This window comes from Phaenicophaeus curvirostris, chromosome 6, assembly GCF_032191515.1.
Source record: "Phaenicophaeus curvirostris isolate KB17595 chromosome 6, BPBGC_Pcur_1.0, whole genome shotgun sequence".
Taxonomy (NCBI): Eukaryota; Metazoa; Chordata; class Aves; order Cuculiformes; family Cuculidae; genus Phaenicophaeus; species Phaenicophaeus curvirostris.
This window is the reverse complement of record NC_091397.1, coordinates 51384234-51406162: the sequence shown is the minus strand read 5'-3', so window position 1 is coordinate 51406162 and position 21929 is coordinate 51384234. Positions and strand designations below refer to the sequence as shown.

General features: G+C 37.9%; 1 protein-coding gene across 3 annotated transcripts in view; it reads left to right on the top strand.

The window, feature by feature from the left end:
* KAT2B (lysine acetyltransferase 2B) overlaps positions 1 to 21929 on the top strand; it is a 41137-nt gene that overhangs the window by 14330 nt on the left and 4878 nt on the right. Inside the window, exons 5-17 of one of the 3 annotated variants that reach the window (XM_069860168.1) lie at positions 901 to 1082; positions 3107 to 3298; positions 5837 to 5943; positions 7662 to 7787; positions 9334 to 9470; positions 10862 to 11070; positions 13741 to 13867; positions 17117 to 17227; positions 18847 to 18990; positions 20377 to 20491; positions 21221 to 21257; positions 21579 to 21642; positions 21740 to 21824. In XM_069860168.1, the coding sequence (XP_069716269.1) occupies positions 901 to 1082; positions 3107 to 3298; positions 5837 to 5943; positions 7662 to 7787; positions 9334 to 9470; positions 10862 to 11070; positions 13741 to 13867; positions 17117 to 17227; positions 18847 to 18990; positions 20377 to 20491; positions 21221 to 21257; positions 21579 to 21642; positions 21740 to 21824 (1636 nt within the window). Of the gene's footprint in view, positions 1 to 900; positions 1083 to 3106; positions 3299 to 5836; positions 5944 to 7661; positions 7788 to 9333; positions 9471 to 10861; positions 11071 to 13740; positions 13868 to 17116; positions 17228 to 18846; positions 18991 to 20376; positions 20492 to 21186; positions 21258 to 21578; positions 21643 to 21739; positions 21825 to 21929 lie in introns of those variants that run through there. The other 2 variants (XM_069860169.1, XM_069860171.1) reach the window with 2 other exon arrangements.

Genomic DNA, 21929 nt, shown 5'->3' with positions numbered 1-21929 from the left:
CTTAAGTTCTCCTTTAGTTTGAGTATAAACAAAGAACAAATGCATGCTATCCCCATACATTCCTATTTCTTAAACTGTGCTGTTAAAAAGGTTTTTTACATTATGCTGTTTTTCACATTCTTTGTACTTCTAAATTTGCCTAAGAAAATAAAACGTAGAGATAAGAGTAATTATTTTGCACTTCATTTTGAAATAATTTTCCCTTAAAATAGACAAATATTTTCAACTGGTTTTAGAAGTTCAGCAACTCAATCACAAAATTATTTGTGAAGCAGCACTATTATAATTAGTTTATACTTTTTGCATATTGCAGCACTTATAGTCACATACTTTAACTATCCATAATAGGTTTTTTTTTAAGTATACAGAGTGTAATGAAGTGACATACTTGTGAAATACTGGCACTTCTTGAAGAAACAATATGTTATATAGACACAAACTTGACTTAGAAGTCCACAGGCCCTAGTGTACTATTGAAAAGTAACTGGAGAGATTTTTTGGTGATACCTGATCACAAAGGAAGTAAATCATGCAGCATGGTTATCCTCAAAACAGGGGATATGTGAGCATATAGAAAGAAAGCCCTCATGATCTATCTCTTTCTGTGACAAAGTTTTTTACTTTGCAAAGCAATGAAAAATAATGAATTTTCCTTCTTTCCCTTTGAGTCAGCTTCTGGAGGTGGATAGATTAAGAACATCTGGATATAAGTACTGCTGTGTACAGGGGAACCAGCTTATGGCAGCTATACGAGTAGCTGAGCAAGGAGTTCATGGTCTCTGGTGTTTATTTTCTTTTCTATGTAATCCAAGTTAATAAACATAAAGTGAGGAATGTTTGAGAAGACTCCTGTAAAAATTATGGCTGAATAATTAAACATATTTTTTTTTCTGTTTTAAGGGTGTGAATAATTTTGTGCAGTACAAATTTAGCCACTTACCCTCAAAGGAAAGGCAAACGATAGTGGAACTGGCTAAAATGTTTCTGAACCGCATTAATTACTGGCATTTGGAGACACCCTCTCAGCGAAGACTACGATCACCCAATGATGATATTGCAGGGTATAAAGTGAATTATACCAGGTAACGCTGCTTTTGCTTGTAACAAGTCATGTTCATATGCATCCATGTGTTTTGAGAGGTGTTCTTTATCAGCCAAGAACACAGAGCAATGGTCTGTGAACATCTGTGTCTGACAACTCTTTTTCAACTCCTGTGTTTGCTAAGTCACTCTTATCTGATAAAGCCATGAGCCTCTTGGAAGGTTCTTATTTCACATACTAAAATTTCAGTAAGTATTTTTTTTAAATAAGATGACATTAGGCATTGCAGAGCATCACAATTTGAAAACAAATCATCAAAGACTTGAAAAATTAGAATAATTTTGTATGTGCTTGAATGCTAAGTGGTGAATAGATAACTGTTAGGTTCCTTAAAGTGGTAGTTCTTTTTATGACCTTTTAGTAAGTTGTCAGAATTCAAATTAATAACTTCATGACTAGGGGAAGAAGAGCTAGGATAAAAACCTGGGTCTCTCTTAGTCTTCCTTTTATCAAGACAACAGTTAATGTGCTGTTTGTGAGTGCAAGCAGCAGTTAGCCAAAGTCTCTGTCAGCACACCTGTTCCTAGGAACAGACAGGGCCACTTTTTCTGGCTGAGGACGAGCACCACCTTCTGCCCGCTTTCCTGGTGGCCTTTCCTCTGACAAACCTCAGCTCCATCAAGGAACTAAGCACTGCTGTGAGTTCAGGCTGTGGCTGGTGATATAGCAGACTGTGCTGTGTCTATGTCTGACCGGGATGTTCTCAGGTGACTTGTCACCTCAGATAACTACCGGGCGTAAAGGACAGTTACTGATAACCAGTGAGGTTCCTAGGACCATGTTTGGTGGGTCTTTGACCTCCAGGTTTCTGGTATCCAGGGTTGATTGGAGTTGTCTTTTATTAGGAATCAATAGCTGGCACTGGCTCTGGTTGGTGACATATGTTGTTAATAATTTTGTCACTTGTGGTCTCTAACTTCCCTGTCTGGAGTCCCTAAGGTTCTCTCTGACCCAAAGTGCTGCCAAAACCTGATGATCTGAGTGAAACTATATCAGAGTTTCACATGCACCCTTGTGTTTTCAGAAGTATGCTTTATCAGCCAAGAACAGGCATTAGACATCTGCAAACAGCTGTATCTCACAACTCTTTTGCAACTCTTGTCTTGGCACATTTTAAGACACAAAGAGTTTGGGAGGACATTTTGAGACAGGCTGTAATTTGGGTCTGGATGAGAAAACCCACACAGGATCCAGCATAGTCTGTCTGCTTCCAATTCTTGACATTTTCTTTTCATTGTTGGAGCTTTCATAATCGTTGTGGTCTGATACTGCTAAAGCTACAGATACCATTAACTGTTCAAGTACATGCAGATACCAAAATCTTGTTTATAACATTAACAGATATTGTGACCTACGTAGTCAGTGGGCTCCTGATTTAACTCTTCAGTACCACAATCTCTTTCCCAGGAAGAGTAACATGACATGCTATGTTTTCAAATGTACTTCTTAATGAAAAACTCACTGTGGAAAGAATTGCTCATAAATGAAGAGCATCAAGTCAGGGTGTGATGGGAGGAAGCCAGCTCGTGGGAAACTAGGGTAGGGGTGCAGTCGAATTGGGATGGAGCTAGTTAAAAGTGTCACCCTTTTTGTGTCTGTACAGAGAAATGTAGACGTTTAAAGGGGAAAATGGGCCAGGCTGGGGGTCTTCAGAGTTACAGGCAGGAGATGTGGGAGGCTGAATGAATGAGCTGTGGAGACAATCCCTGACATCCACATGAATTTTAAGTAATCTGTGATCTGTGATTATTGTCTGGAACAGGAGTGCTTTGTGGAAACTAGACTGCAGAGAAAAAAGAGTATATGGAGACCTAAAAGTACTTTACTGTCATTTCTTTAAAAACTGGGCAGTCTAAATGCTGCTTAACTCTGTCTTGACATGATGTGGAACTGATTTATATAGTCATTTAGCACTCAGCTGCATTATAAATGTGGTGGGTAGTGGTTTTATTGCATTAATTCATATCTCAGATGATGATAATCTGCCTTTTTTCCCCTTTATAGGTGGCTTTGTTACTGCAATGTCCCTCAATTCTGTGACAGTCTACCTCGGTATGAAACCACACAGGTTTTCGGTAGGACATTGCTTCGCTCTGTTTTTACTGTAATGAGACGGCAACTGCTGGAGCAGGCCAGGCAAGAAAAAGACAAGCTTCCTCAGGAGAAACGAACACTAATCCTCACCCATTTTCCAAAGTAAGGGGCTGCAATGTGCCTGCGTTCAAGGTTAGCCAGTAGTATGCAGCTTTGGCATGAAAATGGAAAAATTACCTGCAGCTTAAAATAATTTCTTCTTTTACTCAGTAACAAGTAAGATAACTGCAGCTTTTTGTGCCATAGCTTGAACTAGTATATTATACGTACACAACCGCTTGTTTTGTTTTGTCCTAGTTTTATCCTTTATAAAAAGGATTATTTGTCTTGCTAGGGGGTTGTGTGTATTGCCTATTAGCAGGTGTTGTTGGTTACTTGCTTTCTTTTTCTGTAGTTCTTGGAAGCAACATAGGTCCAGATCTCCAAAAACATATGTTTGCATCTGCTTTTGTGATGGAGCAGTAAAAAAGGGAATGTTTTACTGGACTTCATATACACCTAAGAATTTCAGTTTAATTCAATATTGTCATAGGGAACAAATAGTCACCCTACTGCCAGAAGATATGTGTTCATTTGATAAAGAAGAGAGTAGTCAGTATAAAGTTTCATCAGTGAATCATGAATTTCATATTGACTATCTGTGCTAGTACTGGAATGTGGATGATGATTTCTCACAATTAAACGACGATAATTACATACTGTGGTATGTGGAAGAGTAACTTGTCTCAAAACATGCTCAACTCTGACAGTCCTTAATTTCAAATGTTTAATTGGTGGTTAAGGGTGGTGGTGATGTTGTATGCTTCCTCTTAAAATAGTGTATCACTTCAAATATATCCTTATTTTGTGAAGGTGGCTTGGCTCTCTAGCCCATATTTCAAGTTTGTCCCTCCTAACAACAAAGGAACTGATCCTGCAGGAGAACTGGTGGCGTTGATGCTATGCAAGCTATTGTCTGAGGCTAGAGCTGGGTTAGTGCTCAGGAGGATGTTTTGTTCCTACTAATATTAATAATTTAGAGCAAGGATTTTTTGCTCCTACTAATGTTAATAGTTTCTTTTACCACTTTGAAGAATCTAAAGTGTCTCTGTAGTAGACTGTTATGGATACAGAAGTGTTTGTGTTTGTCTGGGAATAGGATCATAATGTGGCTCTGAAACAGGTATAAAAAAAGACTTAACACCACACTGATACAAGGAGAAGATTTGCAGAGGAAGGAGGTGTATATAAACCCCTATGTTTCCACTGCTTTTTGCAGCCTAGAAAAGTAATTTGCAAAGCATTGTCATTCACTGCAGTTCCTTTTAATATTCTGCTGGGGGAAAAAAGAAAGACAAGCACTGTTTGATAATCTGTGGGAAACATGAATAGTGTTTTAAATCTTTTGTGGGCTGTACTTGTCTGAAGCATTTGTCTCTGCTGGCATTACACAGAGTGAATCCTGTGAAGGAGCTGTGACTCAGAGCATGGAGCCAGTGTCTGGGTCCAGTGCGGGGCTCCTGGCTGTTCTGGCCACTCCTTCCTGGGCAAAGGGGGCACCCACAGGTTATGTCTGTGTGTACCCAGAAAATAGTCCATAAGAGGTCTGAACACAGAGCCTCTGTGCTGCCTGTAAATGTAGTCTATGTTAAAGTTTAAAGGTGTCCTTCTGCACCATCACAGATGGTCAAATCGCTTTCACAAATCTTGTAGCCATTATCATCTATGTAGATAACAGCTGGCACTGCACATTGCAGTGCCTAGATGTGAAGGTCCTATGTATAAAATACACAAGTATGACTTGATCCTGAAAATTCTAATCCTGTTCAAGAAAGTTGTGCTCAACAGCCCTGTTGGTTTCTGCTGGGCAGTTTCTATACACATAGATGACTAGAGAGTAAATATGCTCCCTGTCGGCTTCTGATCTGAAAACCCATTTTGTGCAGTATAGGATAAACAGCTATGTTGCTTCTGAAAGGGAATTGATGTATTAGCCCTGTGAAGGCAGGCGTGCTGGGTAGTCTGATCTGTGGAATTTCTCTCACATATAATACTACTGACAGAGGTTTAAAATCATGCTGTTTCTGCGAGTGTACCAAAGTAAGATTAAAAATACTGTTATACAAGCACAAGCATGCAATTCAATATTACAGTAGCACACTGAAAGGAGTGAAAATATCTTCCTGAGAGCATTGTTAATAACTAAAACTGGGATTTCATAAATCTGTACGAGGCAAGAAATCAAGTGGATCTGCAAAACACTAGTTTATCAAAATAGACCTATTTTTTCATCATTGCATAACATGAGTACCTTGGCACCTGTCAACTTGTAGCTTTCTTTGTTAGTGCACAGTTTTGTTCTGTAAAAGTAGTTTGTAACTGTTTGTTTCAGCATTTGAAAATTGAATAAATATTGCTTATAATCAAAGATAAATTTTCATAGGTGAAAGCACTCTACTGAACTAGGATACTTAATGCCTACTCTGGGTTGTGATTTTGTGTGTGTGTGTTTTCCTTAAATAAAAGAATTGTCCAACAGCATTTTCTTCCTGAATCAGTAAGTATTTTTAAATTAAAAAAAAGTTGCAAATGCTTATTCTGAAAGTGAACCTGTTCTGAATGATCCTGTTAAGTCAGTATTTCACCTGGTTTTGTGCCTAGGTTTCTCTCAATGCTGGAAGAAGAAGTGTACAGCCAGAATTCTCCCATTTGGGATCAGGATTTCATGGTGTCTAATTCCCAAACTGGCCAGCTGGGAATCCAGACAGGTAATTTGCATTTAATGGTGGGCTGGAGAGCACTTGAATATGAATATAAACCTGCACAAGTGATGAATTCTAAGGAATGCAACTTAGATATATAGCTTTATAAATAGCAGGCTATACTGAAATCAGTCTGCCTCGAGTAAGCACAGGTGTCTGATTTTCTGGTGTTTCCTCATATAAAGATCCCATTTAGACAATAAAATCCAGCTAATTGAAGGTGCCAATGGATCATGCTGAGTGCTGAGGCAAATATCCTGAGTATTGAAGTGGCACAAGTGCACAAAATGTGGGCAAGGGAGAGTGATCAGTGGGTAAATGGCTGCAGCAGGTCACCTTCTGGACAGTGGTTCCCTTTCATGATGACTCATGCCAGTCGTCTGACTGCATCAGTAGGTATGTAGGGAACGTGTACATCAGATACTATATTGCTTTTGCACACATGCCTTTTATTTTCTTGGTTTTGCATAGTTTTTCCTTGCTTTGTTTTGTATTCATGTACCTCATAGGCTATTCTGCAGCTTTATTCAATTTTCTTTAGTTAGGATATTGAGGTATAGGTCATCCCTAAAATTGTAGGGAGACATTGATGATGATTTCCTTTCACTTTCCTCTTCTCCTTCTCCCCATTTCTGCCCAGAAATATTTAAAATCCATTTATGCAGCTCAAGGGTTGACTTCGATTTTCAGTATTTTAGGATGCAAAGACTAGAGCTATTAAATTCAATATTTTGTAACAGTTCAGTATTTTGAAAAAGAATCTTTCTTATCAGTTGACAAAACCATCATGTCAGCACTTTATCTAACAGTGAATTTTCTAGACTAGCAGAGAAATTCCTCTGTGACAGATTCAGGCTTTTTTTGTGAGAAATTTCTGGTCTACACCATGAAGTGGTGAATTATGCCTTAGGCACAAGTTCATTGCAACTCTAAAATCATATTGCTCTCAGAGTTCATTCTATCATGTGTATTTCTGCAGTACTTCATTTTCATGTGCACCTCTTAAGCACTGGATTCTTTGCATGAATATGGGACAAAAGAGCTGTTGCTGGTGATGACACCAGGGTAAAGGCATGCAAAGAAAAAGACTGCAGGTGTCCAGACTATGAGCTGTCACCTCATGCCTCTGCCCGCCTGCCAAAAGTCCTGAAATAAATGAAAACTGGATGATTTGAGACGAGTGTTTTGGGTTTTTTTTTTAAATATCAGAAATATGTTAGTCTGTGGCCTTTTAAAATTATAGTTTCGTCCTCTTAACTGCTGCAACAACTTCTCCCTTTGAATTTGATCTGTCCAACCAATCTTTGAACACTGTTATGGTGGGCAGCTGAAGCTGAATGATGAGAGATTTTGCTGTTCAATAGACCCCTACAAAAATGCCTTTTCATGAAGCTAAACACCAGCAGGCTTGGCAGTTATGTGAAGGAAGTTTGTTTTCTTAGCTTGCACTCAACACTGCAGAATAATAAAGCCTGGTACTTGGAATCTCTGTCATCCAACAGTAATATGCTCCCTTTTTTTGGCAAAAGTTTAGAAAAATATGTTGAGATAAAGCTTTAATGTCTCTGCTTGCAAATTAGTGGCATTGCTCTGTTGCACAATGTTAGCTGTTACTTGGCAGGTGGTGGTGTGAAGTTGGGTTCATTGTTGTGAAAGTCCTTCAGCCAGCAGTGTAATGGGTTCCGCGTCCTGAATTTTTGTGTTTGTCTATTATGCCATTGCAGTTATCAACCCTCCTCCTGTTGCAAGATCTGTTTCATACAATGCAAGTCCTTCATCTCTGGAGCAACCCAACAGTGGGAACATGAGTCCTGCTTGCAAAGTTTCTTCTGCCCTTGACCCAAACCTAGGTAATGAAGAGAGAGACTTGCTTTTTGGCTTCTGATGACATTATCAATAGTTACAGTATATGGTGACCATTGCCTTCACTCTGCAAGTGACCTTGAGGGGTTTTTGTTAGAAGACACACAACACACACACACTTTTTCTCAGATATGGTAATGTTTAACTAGCAGAAAGGCAAATGTATTTGGGGAAAAAAAAAAAAGTTTTGTTTAAATTCAGTTAAAATGGGGAAAGGTCTGCAGGTGTCAGAGGTTACTGGGAAACATTTTACTTGTACAAGTATTATGACTCATGAAAAAAAGTTTCTGTTTAAATTAAAGAGGTTGTAGAAGTGGCTATTGTACTTTTATTTATTTATTTATTTTTTAATCTTTCAAGGTACTGAAACTGCATACATTTGAGCAATAAAGAAAACAACAAATGCACCAACCAGGTTAAATTTAAAACCTGAATGAGGTCAGGTTAAAAAAGATAATGTTTTGGGGAAGAAAGTTGTTGAATGCATAAATTCTCCTACTAAGCCCTTTTTCAAACACCTCAGTATTAATGAGCCTGTCAAGACAGTTTATAGGTCAGAGGGATGATCATGAGCTCATGTAAAGTACATCCTCAAGGAAGCAGGAAGAGCTAAGTGGATTCTTAGCCTTGGTGTTTGCTACAGAGAATCTTAAGGAGGCCCATAAGCTGCAACTTTATTTAAGTGACAAATGGAAAAATGATCTTAAAGTGGGAATGAATGAAAGATTTGGTTTTTGTTACAGATCAGTAAAATGAGTAGTAAGTAGCAACTAGAAGAAGGTTTGGTGGGTTTTTTTGGTGATTGTGAAGAGAAATATGGAATTGACAAACTGATAATTAAATTGTGCAGCTGAGCTGTCTTTGAATTGCCCTCTGCACTACTGAATTGAAACACATGGATGCAAAATTAGTTTAAAATATGAATTTAGGAAGCTGTCAGTTATAAGCATCCCATTTCAGACAATTAGAAGAAACAATAATAAGCTGATTAAGAATGGAATGAATAAATGTGTGAATAATGTGATGCATGGAAATTCAGTGTGCCTTTTGTAGAATTCATAAATTGTACGTATCTGTGAAGGGAATTGTGAATATTTGGGAAGGGTTTTGTATACCTGGATTTCCAGAAACCTTTTGACAAATTGCTTAAAAAAGAACTGTTTTAAAACAAGAAATTAATCCCTTGGAAAATAAGGAGGAAGGTCTGTTCACATATGAATAACTGTTTCAAAAATAAGAAGGTTCATTACAGAGGATGTTAAAGAAAAAGGAAAAGCCAGTAGTTTCACTGTGAATTTAGAGGTATAAGAGAAGTAGAGGTGTATTCATCCTGCTTCATCCTTAAATGTAAGTGCAAAGACAAAATTACATCAGTGATGTGTTCTTCAGGTTTTATTCATTTCTCTTTCTTTCTTTAGAGATTAAAAACCAACCAACCAAACAAAAACTTGGCATACAAACTAAAGAATATAACTGAAGTGCTAAACTGTGAGAGTTTGATTATTTCTAATTTGTCCTACTTTTGTTTTACAGGGGAGAAGAGAAAAAATAATGAACCCTATTCTCTGGAGGATTCAAAAAGACCAAGAGTTGTAGGAGATATTCCTATTGAGTTAATCAATGAAGTAATGTCAACAATTACGGATCCCGCAGCCATGCTTGGGCCAGAGGTGAGAAATATATGGACCTGATGTTGCAGATGGTCTGTTTGAAAAAGCGTCTGTACTAAATAAATGTTCCACTTGGATAGAGTATGGTAAGCTAAAAGTCCACAAAACCTACCATACTTTAAAGAATATGATTAGGTAAGCCAAAAATATTGATGGGATGCATTATTAATTTGAAGAGTAGTTCCACAACTTTTTAATGTGTTGTGTGTTGCTTGCAAAGAGACTTAGAAACCAGTGATAGTAAAAAAATAAAAGCAGATCCTAAGTTGTTTTGCAAGATACTTTTGTTACAGAAATTTTCCAGAGTATTCTTTTTATTTTTTTTATCAAATGTATCTCATAAGACAATGTAAATGAGGTTTAAATCTTGCAGTAGAGTGATAGATACAAAGTTAAAACCTCTTTCTAGTGCTGAAAGGCTGATCAAAACAGTTATTTGCTCAGTCTTCCACAGTTGCTCTTTTTTTCTGCTTGAAGAGAAAAACAAACAGAATTGCAGAATTGTGCCATGTACAGAATTGCACACTTTTTTTATTTTGGCTGGCTTTTCTTCCTTCTGTTCCCTTCACAAGGCTATGTTTTGCCAGCAGCTCTTGTTTGCCAAGGTTTAGCTAGAGCCCGCTGAAGAATTGGAACTGCCTACATTTCTTCCACAAACTATATATTGTGACTGATGGCTCTGCGTATTACAAATGATCTGCCAGGCTGGCTGTTGGGGCTGGCAGTGACTAGAAACCCAGCAGCCAAACTTTGCTCTAACAAGTAAACAGTATGTGCATGCAGAGATATTTTGGCACTGTAAAATTACCTTGGGAAAAAAAAAGTCAAATAAATTATCTGTATTAATTTCATCTCCATTCAAATATATAGTTGCAATTGTTAGGTTTGTAACAGGAAAATCATTAGGAATTAAGATATTCTTTTTCAGCTCTTATGATAGTGCCATGTAGTGGAAAGCTCTACTAATGAAAAACTTTGGCTGCGCTGCCATTAAATTATGTGATTTATAATATGTGTAGTTAAATCCACTGCTTTTGTCCAGGCTGGTTAGACTAAAGAAGATGTGAAGACTTAGTTGCATAGGCTTCTACGGGTTGAGTGCTGTTCCCCAAGAGGTTTTGGAACTTCTTGAGTCGTAGCCATCATTGTTGTTACCTAATCTTTACTGAAAGAAGTTTGAATAAGCTTTTGTACGCCGTAGTGTAGACTTACATGCAGCTTATTCGATGATGTCACTTCTGCTAAAAAATGGTAATCATTGGCAACTCTAGTTTTGCAAAGTGATAGCTTGGAAAAAAGAGGGGCATTCAGTTGTTTGTTTCTTAAGGCTGTTTTGTCAGAGGATGTGAAATCTCCAAAATGTGATTTTGTTCCTCTTTTATGTGACACAGACCAACTTCCTCTCAGCACACTCTGCCCGGGATGAGGCAGCAAGGCTAGAGGAGCGCAGGGGAGTGATTGAATTCCACGTGGTTGGCAATTCCTTGAACCAGAAGCCAAACAAGAAGATCATGATGTGGCTGGTTGGTTTGCAGAATGTGTTCTCCCATCAGCTGCCTCGAATGCCAAAGGAATACATCACACGCTTGGTCTTTGATCCGTGAGTACTGCTCCTCGCAGGCAGTGGTGTAGGAAGGGGCCAGCTGTAATGGTGTGGGGGGCAGCTCTGCTTGTGCTACCCTTACCCCATCTTTTAAAGCCCCTGTAGCTCCTGGTCAGTTTAACTGGATTGTACTCAAATAACATCTTGATGGCTGTATTAATGACCAGTGGCTTGTCTTTGTAGGAAGTGGGCCTGCAGGGGAGGCTCTGACCTGTCTTATATTTTTGAATGTTAGAACTGAAAGTCAGAAAGTAATTATGGTGCTTATTAGTGGTTTCCAGGCCCATACTAACTTGCAGGTTGCTCTGTCCTCTGTCTGTGGAGATTGTGAACTGAATGGCAGCAAAGACTGAAGGTTTTCAGTGAGAAGAACTTGTGGGATTTATGAAAAACAGCATTTAAGTCAGCATGGGAGAAAGCTTTGAATCACTCCTCATGCAAGCACATTGCTTTTCTCTTGTCAGTGCAACTTTTCTGTCTTGCTTCGGGTTCAAGTCAGGCACTTGGAAGGATACATAATGGCTGTAGAAGCGTCCACAGGTTACACATAATCCTCCACCCACCCTAGTGTCCTGACTGAATTGTGCTTCAGCTACTCAAACATGACAGAAGGTTCTCCTCAGATGCATCCACTCTTCCACTATTGTATTCCTTGTAGAACCTACTTCCTTTCAACTAGAAAGCAATCCATGCCCGAGGATAGCCTATGGGTTTGCCACACTGACTGCAGCACTTTACAGTGGAGGGTGCCTGTGGGTTATTGCTGCGCGTCAGCAGAGACCTTGAGAAGCTTTGAGCTGAAGGCAGCCAACTGCCGAGCCTGGCTTGTGGAAGAGCTTTGCTCTACCACTGGTGATATCAGCCTCTGCCTTTGTGCCTAGTATTGTAGCTGCAGCAGTTGGGAAAACCTGTCTGGACCCATTTCCTCTGCTTTTAGGCTCACTAGTGTTCCCTCGGCAATGCACTTTCAGTGCCAGCAAACACTGCTGCTGCTGGGTCTGAAGCACAAATAGCCCAGTGCTGGGAATTATTGGGCAGTTCAGTCTCCAGGCACAGGAAACTGATCCTGGGGCTTTCTCTGGGGTTATTCAGAGGGAAACAATGCTTGTCTCAAGAGAGCCAGCAGCAGTCCAGACTATTTTATCTTTCCTACGTGGGAGTAAGTGCCTCTTTCTTAGGAGAGAGAGGTAGCACCCAGATCTTGTCTGAGTTTAGGAGCTTTAGCAGCGGTGTGATCACAAGCAGATGGGTTCCCTCACAACTGAACATTAAAGCAAAATTTTGAGGTAGTGATGTTGAGCCGTGGCCTTCTCCCATATTTCTGTAGGTCGTCCCTTATTGGGAAAGACACTTCTAGTAGGTTGAGAGGAACTGCTGGTAGTTTAGGTGCTCTTCAGTATAGACATCAGTCTGGAAAGCGGTCTATGCTTCAGGAAGAGGTATGGATATTGCTACAATAAGAAAATGCCCTCCTTTATGTGCCTGGGGGAAACAGTTGAGCCAAAGGAAGTGAAGCACGTTTCCTGGATAGCTCACAAAACCCCAGCATCTGCCATTATCATGGCAGATCTAGATGATCCGGCAACACACACTGGGGACCTCTGCTGTGCAGTGGGTATGCACAAGCCTACATCAAGCAGGAGGTACCGGAGTCCAACAATTCTCTTCCCTAATTTTTCTCTGTTACCTTACCTGTCATTGCTTTCAGTATTCTTATTTCTGAAGTGGCTGTCCTTACCAAATCTTATTGCTTAAACAACTCAAACATGAGTAAGCAAAATTAAAAGTTCAAGCTACTACATTGCTGCTTTCATTCCACAAATAAGACGTCAAAATAAGTACAAGAAAAAGAAGAATATATAAAATGTATAAAATCTCCATTAACAGTGGCACATAATATATAACTACTTTTCGGAATACACTTTTTTGGAAGGGGCTCCCTTTTGGCACCAACCTCCTCTCCCCAGGATATCTTCTGTATATATGACCTATTGTATATACAATTTGTATGACACCATGTACTGAATAATCTAGAGAACAAGTGCAGTGTAAATCTTTGCAGACCTTAAGGATGACACTAAAATTCTTAATCCTTGACAGAAGAGTTCAGATTGCACCTCGTTACGTCTTTCCTGGCAGTCAATGTGAATGCAACAGAAAGGGATATTTATTCTGGTTTTGATTCCACTTAATACCATATCTCTTTTCTTGCTTTATCAGCTGAATTTGAAACTGATAGCTTAGCTATAAAGAGTGCATGCAAGGAAACAGGAATCCCTTAGAAAGGACTTACTGTCCTGTAATTCCATTAATACCTGATTTAGTCAGAGTAAAATCATCCTGAGAACTGTGCAGTGGCATAATTGTCAGCAATAGAGTAAATGAAAGCGAAATACAACTCTTATTTATTGGATATTGCCCTAGTATTAGGAGTACTTGGCAAGGCCAGGACTTTGCTGCATGCATGACAAATTTTATGGAAAATCCAAAGCATGATGTTAAAATAGCAACTCTTCTGTAGATACAAGCAGATAACTTAACAGAAGCGTATACAATTGCATTAGCACCATGGAAAGAAGTGAATCAAGTTTCTGAAAAAAAGGAAGGTAATGGCACTTTATGTACTATGCACATGAATTAAAGTGACTGTTGTTTTTGTCTGCTTAGGAAACACAAGACACTTGCATTAATAAAAGATGGTCGTGTTATCGGTGGTATCTGTTTCCGGATGTTCCCCTCCCAAGGATTTACGGAGATTGTTTTCTGTGCTGTGACTTCCAATGAGCAAGTCAAGGTAAAAGTAATTCTCTACTAGAGTTTATTAAATGTATTTGAATGCCATTCACTGCTGCATATGCTTCTAGTTTTGTTAGTTCAATATATTGCTGAGTTGCCAAGCAGAAAATATAATAAAATTGAAAGATGCAGTGATTCTGAATATAATATACAAAACTTCAACAAAGTGCACATTCAGAATCATCAGCATTATATTAGAGTCATAGAATCATAGAATAACCAGGTTGGAAGAGACCCACCAGATCATCGAGTCCAACCATTCCTATCAAAATTAGGATTACTTGTAATTAATGAAATAAATAAAATTTTCTCCGCACAACAATAATGACCAGTAGCCTTTCATTCTTGGACTAGATACTCCTCTGTCCTCAGTAATTGCCTCTCTGTGTAGCATAACACACTGAAATAAGTATTGCTTGTGTGTGACAGTAGTTTTTGTTTAATCACGAATGAGATATCTCATTTTGATTTCATGCTATATATAAAAAAATAGGTATAGTTTTGTGTCCCAAAATAAGCACCTGATCTATTCTACACACTCTTTCTTGCATTAATTTTACAAAATATTCTCTTTAGTGTGGGAAATTAGTAGCTATATTGAAAGAATATAGAGCATTATGAACATGGGACATTCCTCCCACTTCCCAGGGGATTGCAGGTAGATCTATGACCATTTAATTCAGGATTTTTGCCTTTAGATGGTGCTATAGCTTTGCTTTTCAGTTAAAACTGTTGCGGCTGAGATGTGGGTTAGTTCAGAGTATCTAGCAGTTGAACGTTCAGAAATTGCGTTCCCTTTTGTGAAGAGCAGAGCTCTGGGTGTGAAAGGGTAACACAGTGGGATTGAAAGCATGTGAAAACTGTTAGTACTTGGGTTATATTTTATTTTATCCAGCTGTGGTGTTAGAGAGGATCATTCCCCTATACTTAGCAGTGACCTGTCATAAAATTATCCAAAGTATTTTAGGAAATGCAAACAACAATGGAATGTGCTTAAGTTATATCTATTCTAAGCCTGACTAATTAATAAAAGGTGTTTTCATTCTACTAAAGTAACAAACTGCACTACACAAGTTAGGCTGCCAAAGGTGTGTTGTGATTCTCTAGGAATAACCTTATGGAATATAGTAGAGCAAATGAATTTGACCCCTCAAAGAGCCTTCTAGGCTGCTTTTGCACACATAATGTACAATTTCTTATGTGAACTCTCTGGGTGCCTCTCTGTATCAGTTGATTATTTCTGAAAATTTGCCTTCCCGCATTCCTACCTGTGTAAGTGGACCCATACCAGCAGATAACTGACAAAAACTATTTGTTCACACATGCCTGCTCATGGGAAAGTTCAGTTCCTATTTTAATTCAGTTTGAGGGTGAAGTAAGAAATGTGGGTACTGCTTTCCCTTATATGTGATATTTAAAAGTCAGATTGTTTTGGATATAGTTTGATGTTACAAAATGATTTTAAATTTTAGAGTATGTGGCTTAATTTCCTTTTAGGATTGTTAGACTTTGGCAAGTGTTTCTGAGCATGAATAAATCCTGTGAAGGTTATAAAAATAATAGGTCAGCAGAAGACATTTAAGAAATTGTACTCATAATTGTTGGAATCTCTTTGAGATGCGAAGTGGACAATTTCTGTTAGAGATTAGATGCTATAGAATTACTGGAATGAATTGCAATGTTTCAAGTGTAAATAAAATGTTAGTTGCATATACTGTTTCTTTCACCCTGTCGATGAGAAGGGAAGTGAGGAGCTTGGCTAGCTGGTGGACATGAGCTTACATTTAAGGAGAACATTTTCCATTAAAAATTTTGGTTTACAGTTTTTGTCCTCTTCAAAGAATTTGAGAACTCAAATTTGCAATTTGAAGTCTTTACGTTTTCTTGTGCACTTGTGATTTCTAAGAAGTGCTGCACCACTTAACATTGTCAGTTGTCAAACCAGTTCTTTGATGCCGTGCATGATGTGTGCATGTGTCACTGTAACAAGTGAACATATGGCTCTAAGAGCTTCCTCAAATTCAGAACTACTACTTTTTACACATATGAGGTCTTAATTTTGAATATGAGGTCTGAATAACACATGATCCAAACGTTAGCTGGAAAGGAAGGACTAATGCACTAAAAGTTTGTACCTAGACTGGTACGTTTTTAAAGAGAATGTCACTGTGAAATTTTTTTTATTGAGCTTTGACGATAACCTAATGTGCTTTTATCTGGCTATTTCCATGATTGAGGCTATTACATTGTGAATTAAGTCAGATCTCTATATATATTCTAGTTTATTTTTAATGCCTTATATACATAGGTAAAAATTTCCCCAGTTTTCAACAACAGAGCACCCAAGCATTCTGTGTGTATTTCTGTAAATGTCCTGTTATTCTCCGTGACGTTAAAATTGGAACATAAGCAGGAACAACACATTACTGTGGGCTTTCCCGTCTATTACACATTTCTTCGTCTCACAGTAGAAGGGGAAGAGTATAGCTTACTTGGAAATGTGAATAAATAAAACCTTTTGTTTACTTTGGGGTTGAATGAAAATGGAAATTACTCCTTTGTGCAGTCAGAAGGCATAGCTATTTATTTGATTGTGGACTCAATCATTTTCTGCTGCTTATTATGGTAATAACTATTTCACTATTCCCTTTTAAACCCAGTGATAAATTCAGATTATAAATCCTTTGAGGCAGAAGCTGTTTCTGCTACAGGTACACAGAACAATAAAACAGAGATCTGATATCTCAGAACAGGTTTCTCCAGAAGGAGTCATTTCAGTACTCCTACTGCTTTGCATTTTTTAAGTAATTTGGGTAATAAAGGATGCCCTATTATTACAATATATGTAGGCTTGTTATTGTTGAAATATGTGACTATTAATAGTTGATATCTAACTTTAAAAATAATGTGTGCACCTTGAATTTCAATTTCTAGGACAATGTACCTCTTTAGCTACAGTTCACCCCTTGAGAGAGTCTAGGTTTTGGTCTCTTTTAGATGAAAAGTGAATCTGAAACTAGAGGCTGGGATATTTAGCGTTCCCTGCTGGCGATGCACTTTCAGTGCTGAAAACAGTTTAATCTCGAGTGTGCCTCACCAAGTTAGTTATGAGAAAATCTTTAAAGTGGGATCTAGAGGAAGGGATGCGTTTTGAACAACAGTCTGTAATAACCCTTGGGCCACAGTTTCTAGTATGTGCAGTCCCCATAGGCTTTTTAATGGCTTTTTCCTCATACATTTCACACAGGGTTATGGGACTCACCTAATGAACCATCTGAAGGAGTATCATATCAAACACAACATTCTCAACTTTCTCACATACGCAGATGAATATGCTATTGGCTACTTCAAAAAACAAGTAAGTCAATGTAAGAAATAACTTGGTGCAAGAACTTAACATCTAGCAGTGGTGAACTGAACAACTAGATATGACAAAGTAGTTGGATAAAATGCATACTACAATTCTATGTTTATAAGTTTCACCTACAAAATGTGCTCTGTGTTCATCTTGTGTAATGATATGGGTTTATAATACATTGTACTTTGATGGAATAATCTAAATAGAGTGTACAACATAGCCTACAATTTGTAAAGCCTAAAAACCAGTCAAATATGGGTTGACTGCTTCTTCATTCATTCAGTTCCTCCACTGAGTGTGAAGAAGGACCAGACATACTTACAGTAGACTAGAATTTACCTGACCTGTGCTCACAGCCCCTCCTGATTTGAACTGTGAGGTTCAATTTCAGGAATGATTGTGATGTCTAATCTGTCAACTAGATTTGATAGATTAAACAGGTGTCAGCTGTGTTATCAGGTGCTAGAGCAAAGATGGAGTCAGACTGTTTTCAGCAATAGGACTAGAGGCCATGGACACAAGTCTGATAATTTGAAATTGCAGCTAGAAACTTCTTTTTAGAAGGAAACTGTGGGTTGTTGGGGTTTTTTTTTGAGTTTGTTTTGTTTTGTTTTTAATTTCTGTCCTAAGGGTTCTGAAATACTGGAAAGTGTTTCCCAGGGAAGTTGTAGAATCTCTGTCCTTAGCAGCCTTCGGCATTGGACATGGCCTTGAGCAACCAGATCTGATGGAGATGGGCTCTGAGCAAGGGTGGGACTAAATGACCTTCTTAAGTCACTTCCAGCTTCAGCTATTCTGCAATTCTTTATGTAAAACTGATACAATTTGCTCTTCGCACATTCAAAATGAATAAAAGCTGGGCTTGTGATACTGTATATCAGAGCTGTGCAAACAGACCCTTTTGACATCTGAAATATCCCTTCCTCAATCTGAAGGGGCTCAGTCTCTGTGTAAATCTGAAGCCTTTGGTGGTAAATTGAGAGGCAGAAGTCCTGGTTGGGTTCCTGGTTTTTACTGAGGTTTCATAGATGCTGTTGTAACAGAAAAATAAATCACAGCCAAAGTGAGAGTTCTACGCTGCTCTTTATTGTCTTGGTTAAATCTTTTGTGGGTTTGTTTTTCAATTAACTTTTGAACTATATGAAGACTGTACTACAATTTTGGAAGTTTTAGTAGGATTTTTTATCTTCTTAGTTGGAGTGCAAAAGTAAAAAAAGTAATTGTTTTTTTTCTGGCTGTAAGATTATTGTCATCCTATTGACTTCAACTGCAACTTTTTGTCTAACAGCTACAGGACTGGCATCCTTTAATATTAAAATAGCAATTTTTAAAAATAAATTGAGGAAATGCGTCCACAATAAAAATACTTCCCCACATCTCTTCATCTCCCATATCTCCCTTCTTTTCCTGTACATCTAAGTAATTTACTATTCTTGTATCAAGGGACTTTCATCAAAAGGTGTTGACAACACTATGAACCATGGTCTGTACGTCTATCCGTTGTGTTGATTGTATTCTAATGTTGTCATGAATTTAATTCTAAATTATCATAACATTTTAGTTAGACAAATGTAAAAGGAAAATGGCATCATGACAACCTGAGGTTTTTTCTTCTTCAGGGTTTCTCCAAAGATATTAAAGTACCAAAAGCAAAATATGTTGGCTACATCAAGGATTATGAGGGTGCCACATTAATGGGATGTGAATTAAATCCAAGGATCCCCTACACGGAATTTTCTGTCATCATTAAAAAGCAAAAAGAGGTAAAGTCTGAAATGAAACACTGAACGTCATAATCTATTCAGATGTTTAGAAACAATTCAGTCAGTGCCAAGTTAGCTGTCTTCTTTGCTTTGGTGCTTAAATCATTGGAATGTATACTTTTATTAGTTAGAATAATTTTTTTGATTCAAGCCCTGGTACCATAATTTTGAAGCCTTAAATTCTACCTTACTAACTTTATGATAATAGAAATGTTGAAAAGTACTGATACTTTGAGGAGTATTTCGTAGATAAATTTTGTCATTCTGAAAAGCATGAAAAATACTTTTATGCAAAGGTTTGTGACCTGCTGACTTGTGAGTAATCAGTCTTTCTGATTGAATGGCTTGTTTCAATCAAGAAGAGCCACTAGTTCCTAAATTGTAAGAAGAGTTTAAGGTGGATTTAGCAATTAGTTTCTAAGTATTTTGATGTTATGCTGGAATCTGGCCATGGTGGTGTTTTATTCTGTATTTCTCTTAACATTTGTAGCCTCTGCTGGAAGTCTTAATTTTTTCTTTTCCTCTTTCTTGAGAGAAAAATACTATGTGTGTTAAAAATAAAAATATGTCCATCTTTATGATTTCCAAAGAAAATAGTTTTTCAAACTGCTGATCTGAGGCTGTGCACTTGTTTACCCCCAGTTATGAATTAAGCCATTTTGTAAGTGACATATTCAGGATACACAAAGCTTAGGTAATTGTCTCAGCTTGTATCAAGAGCAAATCACTTAGAATTTAGCTAATGAGATTGCAAAGCAGAAGAGAGAGTACCCTAGAATTGGGAAAGCCTGTTCTGGAATTTACAACCAGAGTAGAATATCTGCTTCAAAGAGTGGTGTAATTTTGACTTCCTGGAGAGACAATCTTCAGTAAGAGCATCTCTGACTGATATCTAAGCAACTCATACAGTTAAATAGGGACTTTGAAGTGAACAGGTATTTCTAAGATTTTGAAATAAGAACATGTGTGTGCATTGAGATATGTGCATTCAATATGTGCCTTGAAATTTCTGTGCTAAAAGGCTATGCTGAAGCAGTTCAAAGCACCAGATCTTAGAATTAGAGCCAGTTCCCAAACCTGTTTCCAGGAAATTTCCTTCCTTACCTCTGCTGCCACCCTCCCAGAAGCTGTGCAGCTTGTGATCGGTACAGTAGACAGTGACTCCTTTTCTTCCAGATTTGTGCCTAAATAAGAAGCTGAGAGGCTCGGTATCTTCATCTGCATAACTGGTGTCCTGCCAGGTAGCTCACCTGTTACCAGCTTCCAGGGATCTGTAAGGGCTGTAAGATGAGGAAGCGAGAGTGTTTCTGTTCATCACAGTTTTGCATTAATCCTCTGGGTTACTTTTGAGCAAATATTTTTTTTTTCTCTGCTGCTCTATTACAGATTATTAAAAAGCTCATAGAAAGGAAACAAGCACAGATAAGAAAAGTTTATCCTGGCCTTTCTTGCTTCAAAGATGGAGTACGGCAGATTCCTATAGAAAGCATTCCTGGAATTAGTATGTATCAACCTCTTTTAATGTCGAACAGAAGCAGAATGGGTCAAGACTAGAAATACTAATGTAGTCACGTATTTCTTTTTGATTAAAATGTAATTGTTTTGGTCTGTTCATTTGATTTTCGTGAAGATTGTTGTAGTTACAATTGCTGTCCTTGAGACTTCCGCAAGGCATTCCAGGCTGCTGCTTTTTTACGTACTTGTGTGTAATTTTATTTACATGTGGTGTCTCTTTGATTTGTATCACAGTGTAGTCAGCAATTTCACCTTGGCACTCCTGCACAAGGATGTGACCTGTGCTAAACATGGACTTACAGGACAAAACAAAATTAGAATGTTTAAGCATCATCTTTTGGGGGATGTTTTTTTTTCAACTGAGCTTTTCTGCAATTTATTCTCTGTCCCTGGGGAATCAAATTGGATAACTTTTACATCATTATTCCTTACAAATGTTGTAGTAAAATACATATTGAATTATTGAAAAAAGTGTGTATTTCATGTAGGAATATTTTAGATTCTTTTCAGCAGTCTGGAGGAAGAGGTATATAGGAAATTGAATGGGAATGTAGGCTAGATGATTGTGTTATTTATTAGGAGTAGCTTTTATTAGAACAAACCCATTTTACTGCAGCAGTGCTGAAATGGCTTATCTTTTTAGAGTTGCAATAACTCAGTTAATGTTTTGACCTACTGTAGTTCCCATGTAATCTCTCATGTTGTTGGTGTACAGGAGAGACTGGCTGGAAACCAAGTGGAAAAGAAAGAGGGTAAGTGATGCACAAAGTAAAATAATGAAGTAAATTGGGGTTCCTTTGAGAAAAGTCTTAAAATAATGTAATTTGATATTTCCTTCCATCCATTGGAAAATGGATAAACAATCTGCAAGGGATGAGTTCTTAAGTGGTGAGGTTTTGTTTTGGTTTGTGGGTTTTTGGGGGGAGGGGGGATGGGTGAGTTTTGTGCTGGTTTTTAAATTTGGTTTCATCCATAAAAAGCTTGAATTTTGGGGATACTTGAAACTTATGTAAATGCATGCTGTGGGAATGAAGATAAGGAATAATCTCTTTGTATTCATATTTTCTTTCAAGTAAGGAGCCCAAGGATCCAGATCAACTTTACGGCACATTAAAAAACATCCTGCAGCAGGTGAAGGTGTGTGCTAGTCCTAGTTTACCTTCTGTAAAGATTTTTAAATTATTTCCAATATAGAGTTTCCATATTAGATACCGTACTTTTTTCTTTACCAAAGAGCCATCAAAGCGCTTGGCCCTTCATGGAACCTGTGAAGAGAACAGAAGCTCCTGGATATTATGAAGTTATAAGGTTTCCCATGGGTAATGCCATTAACATTTTTTAAGTATAGAGTTTAAAAATCTTTATAGTTGGAGACACAGCAGATAAATTGTAATCAGTTTTATGTTAAAAGATATAAAATATTG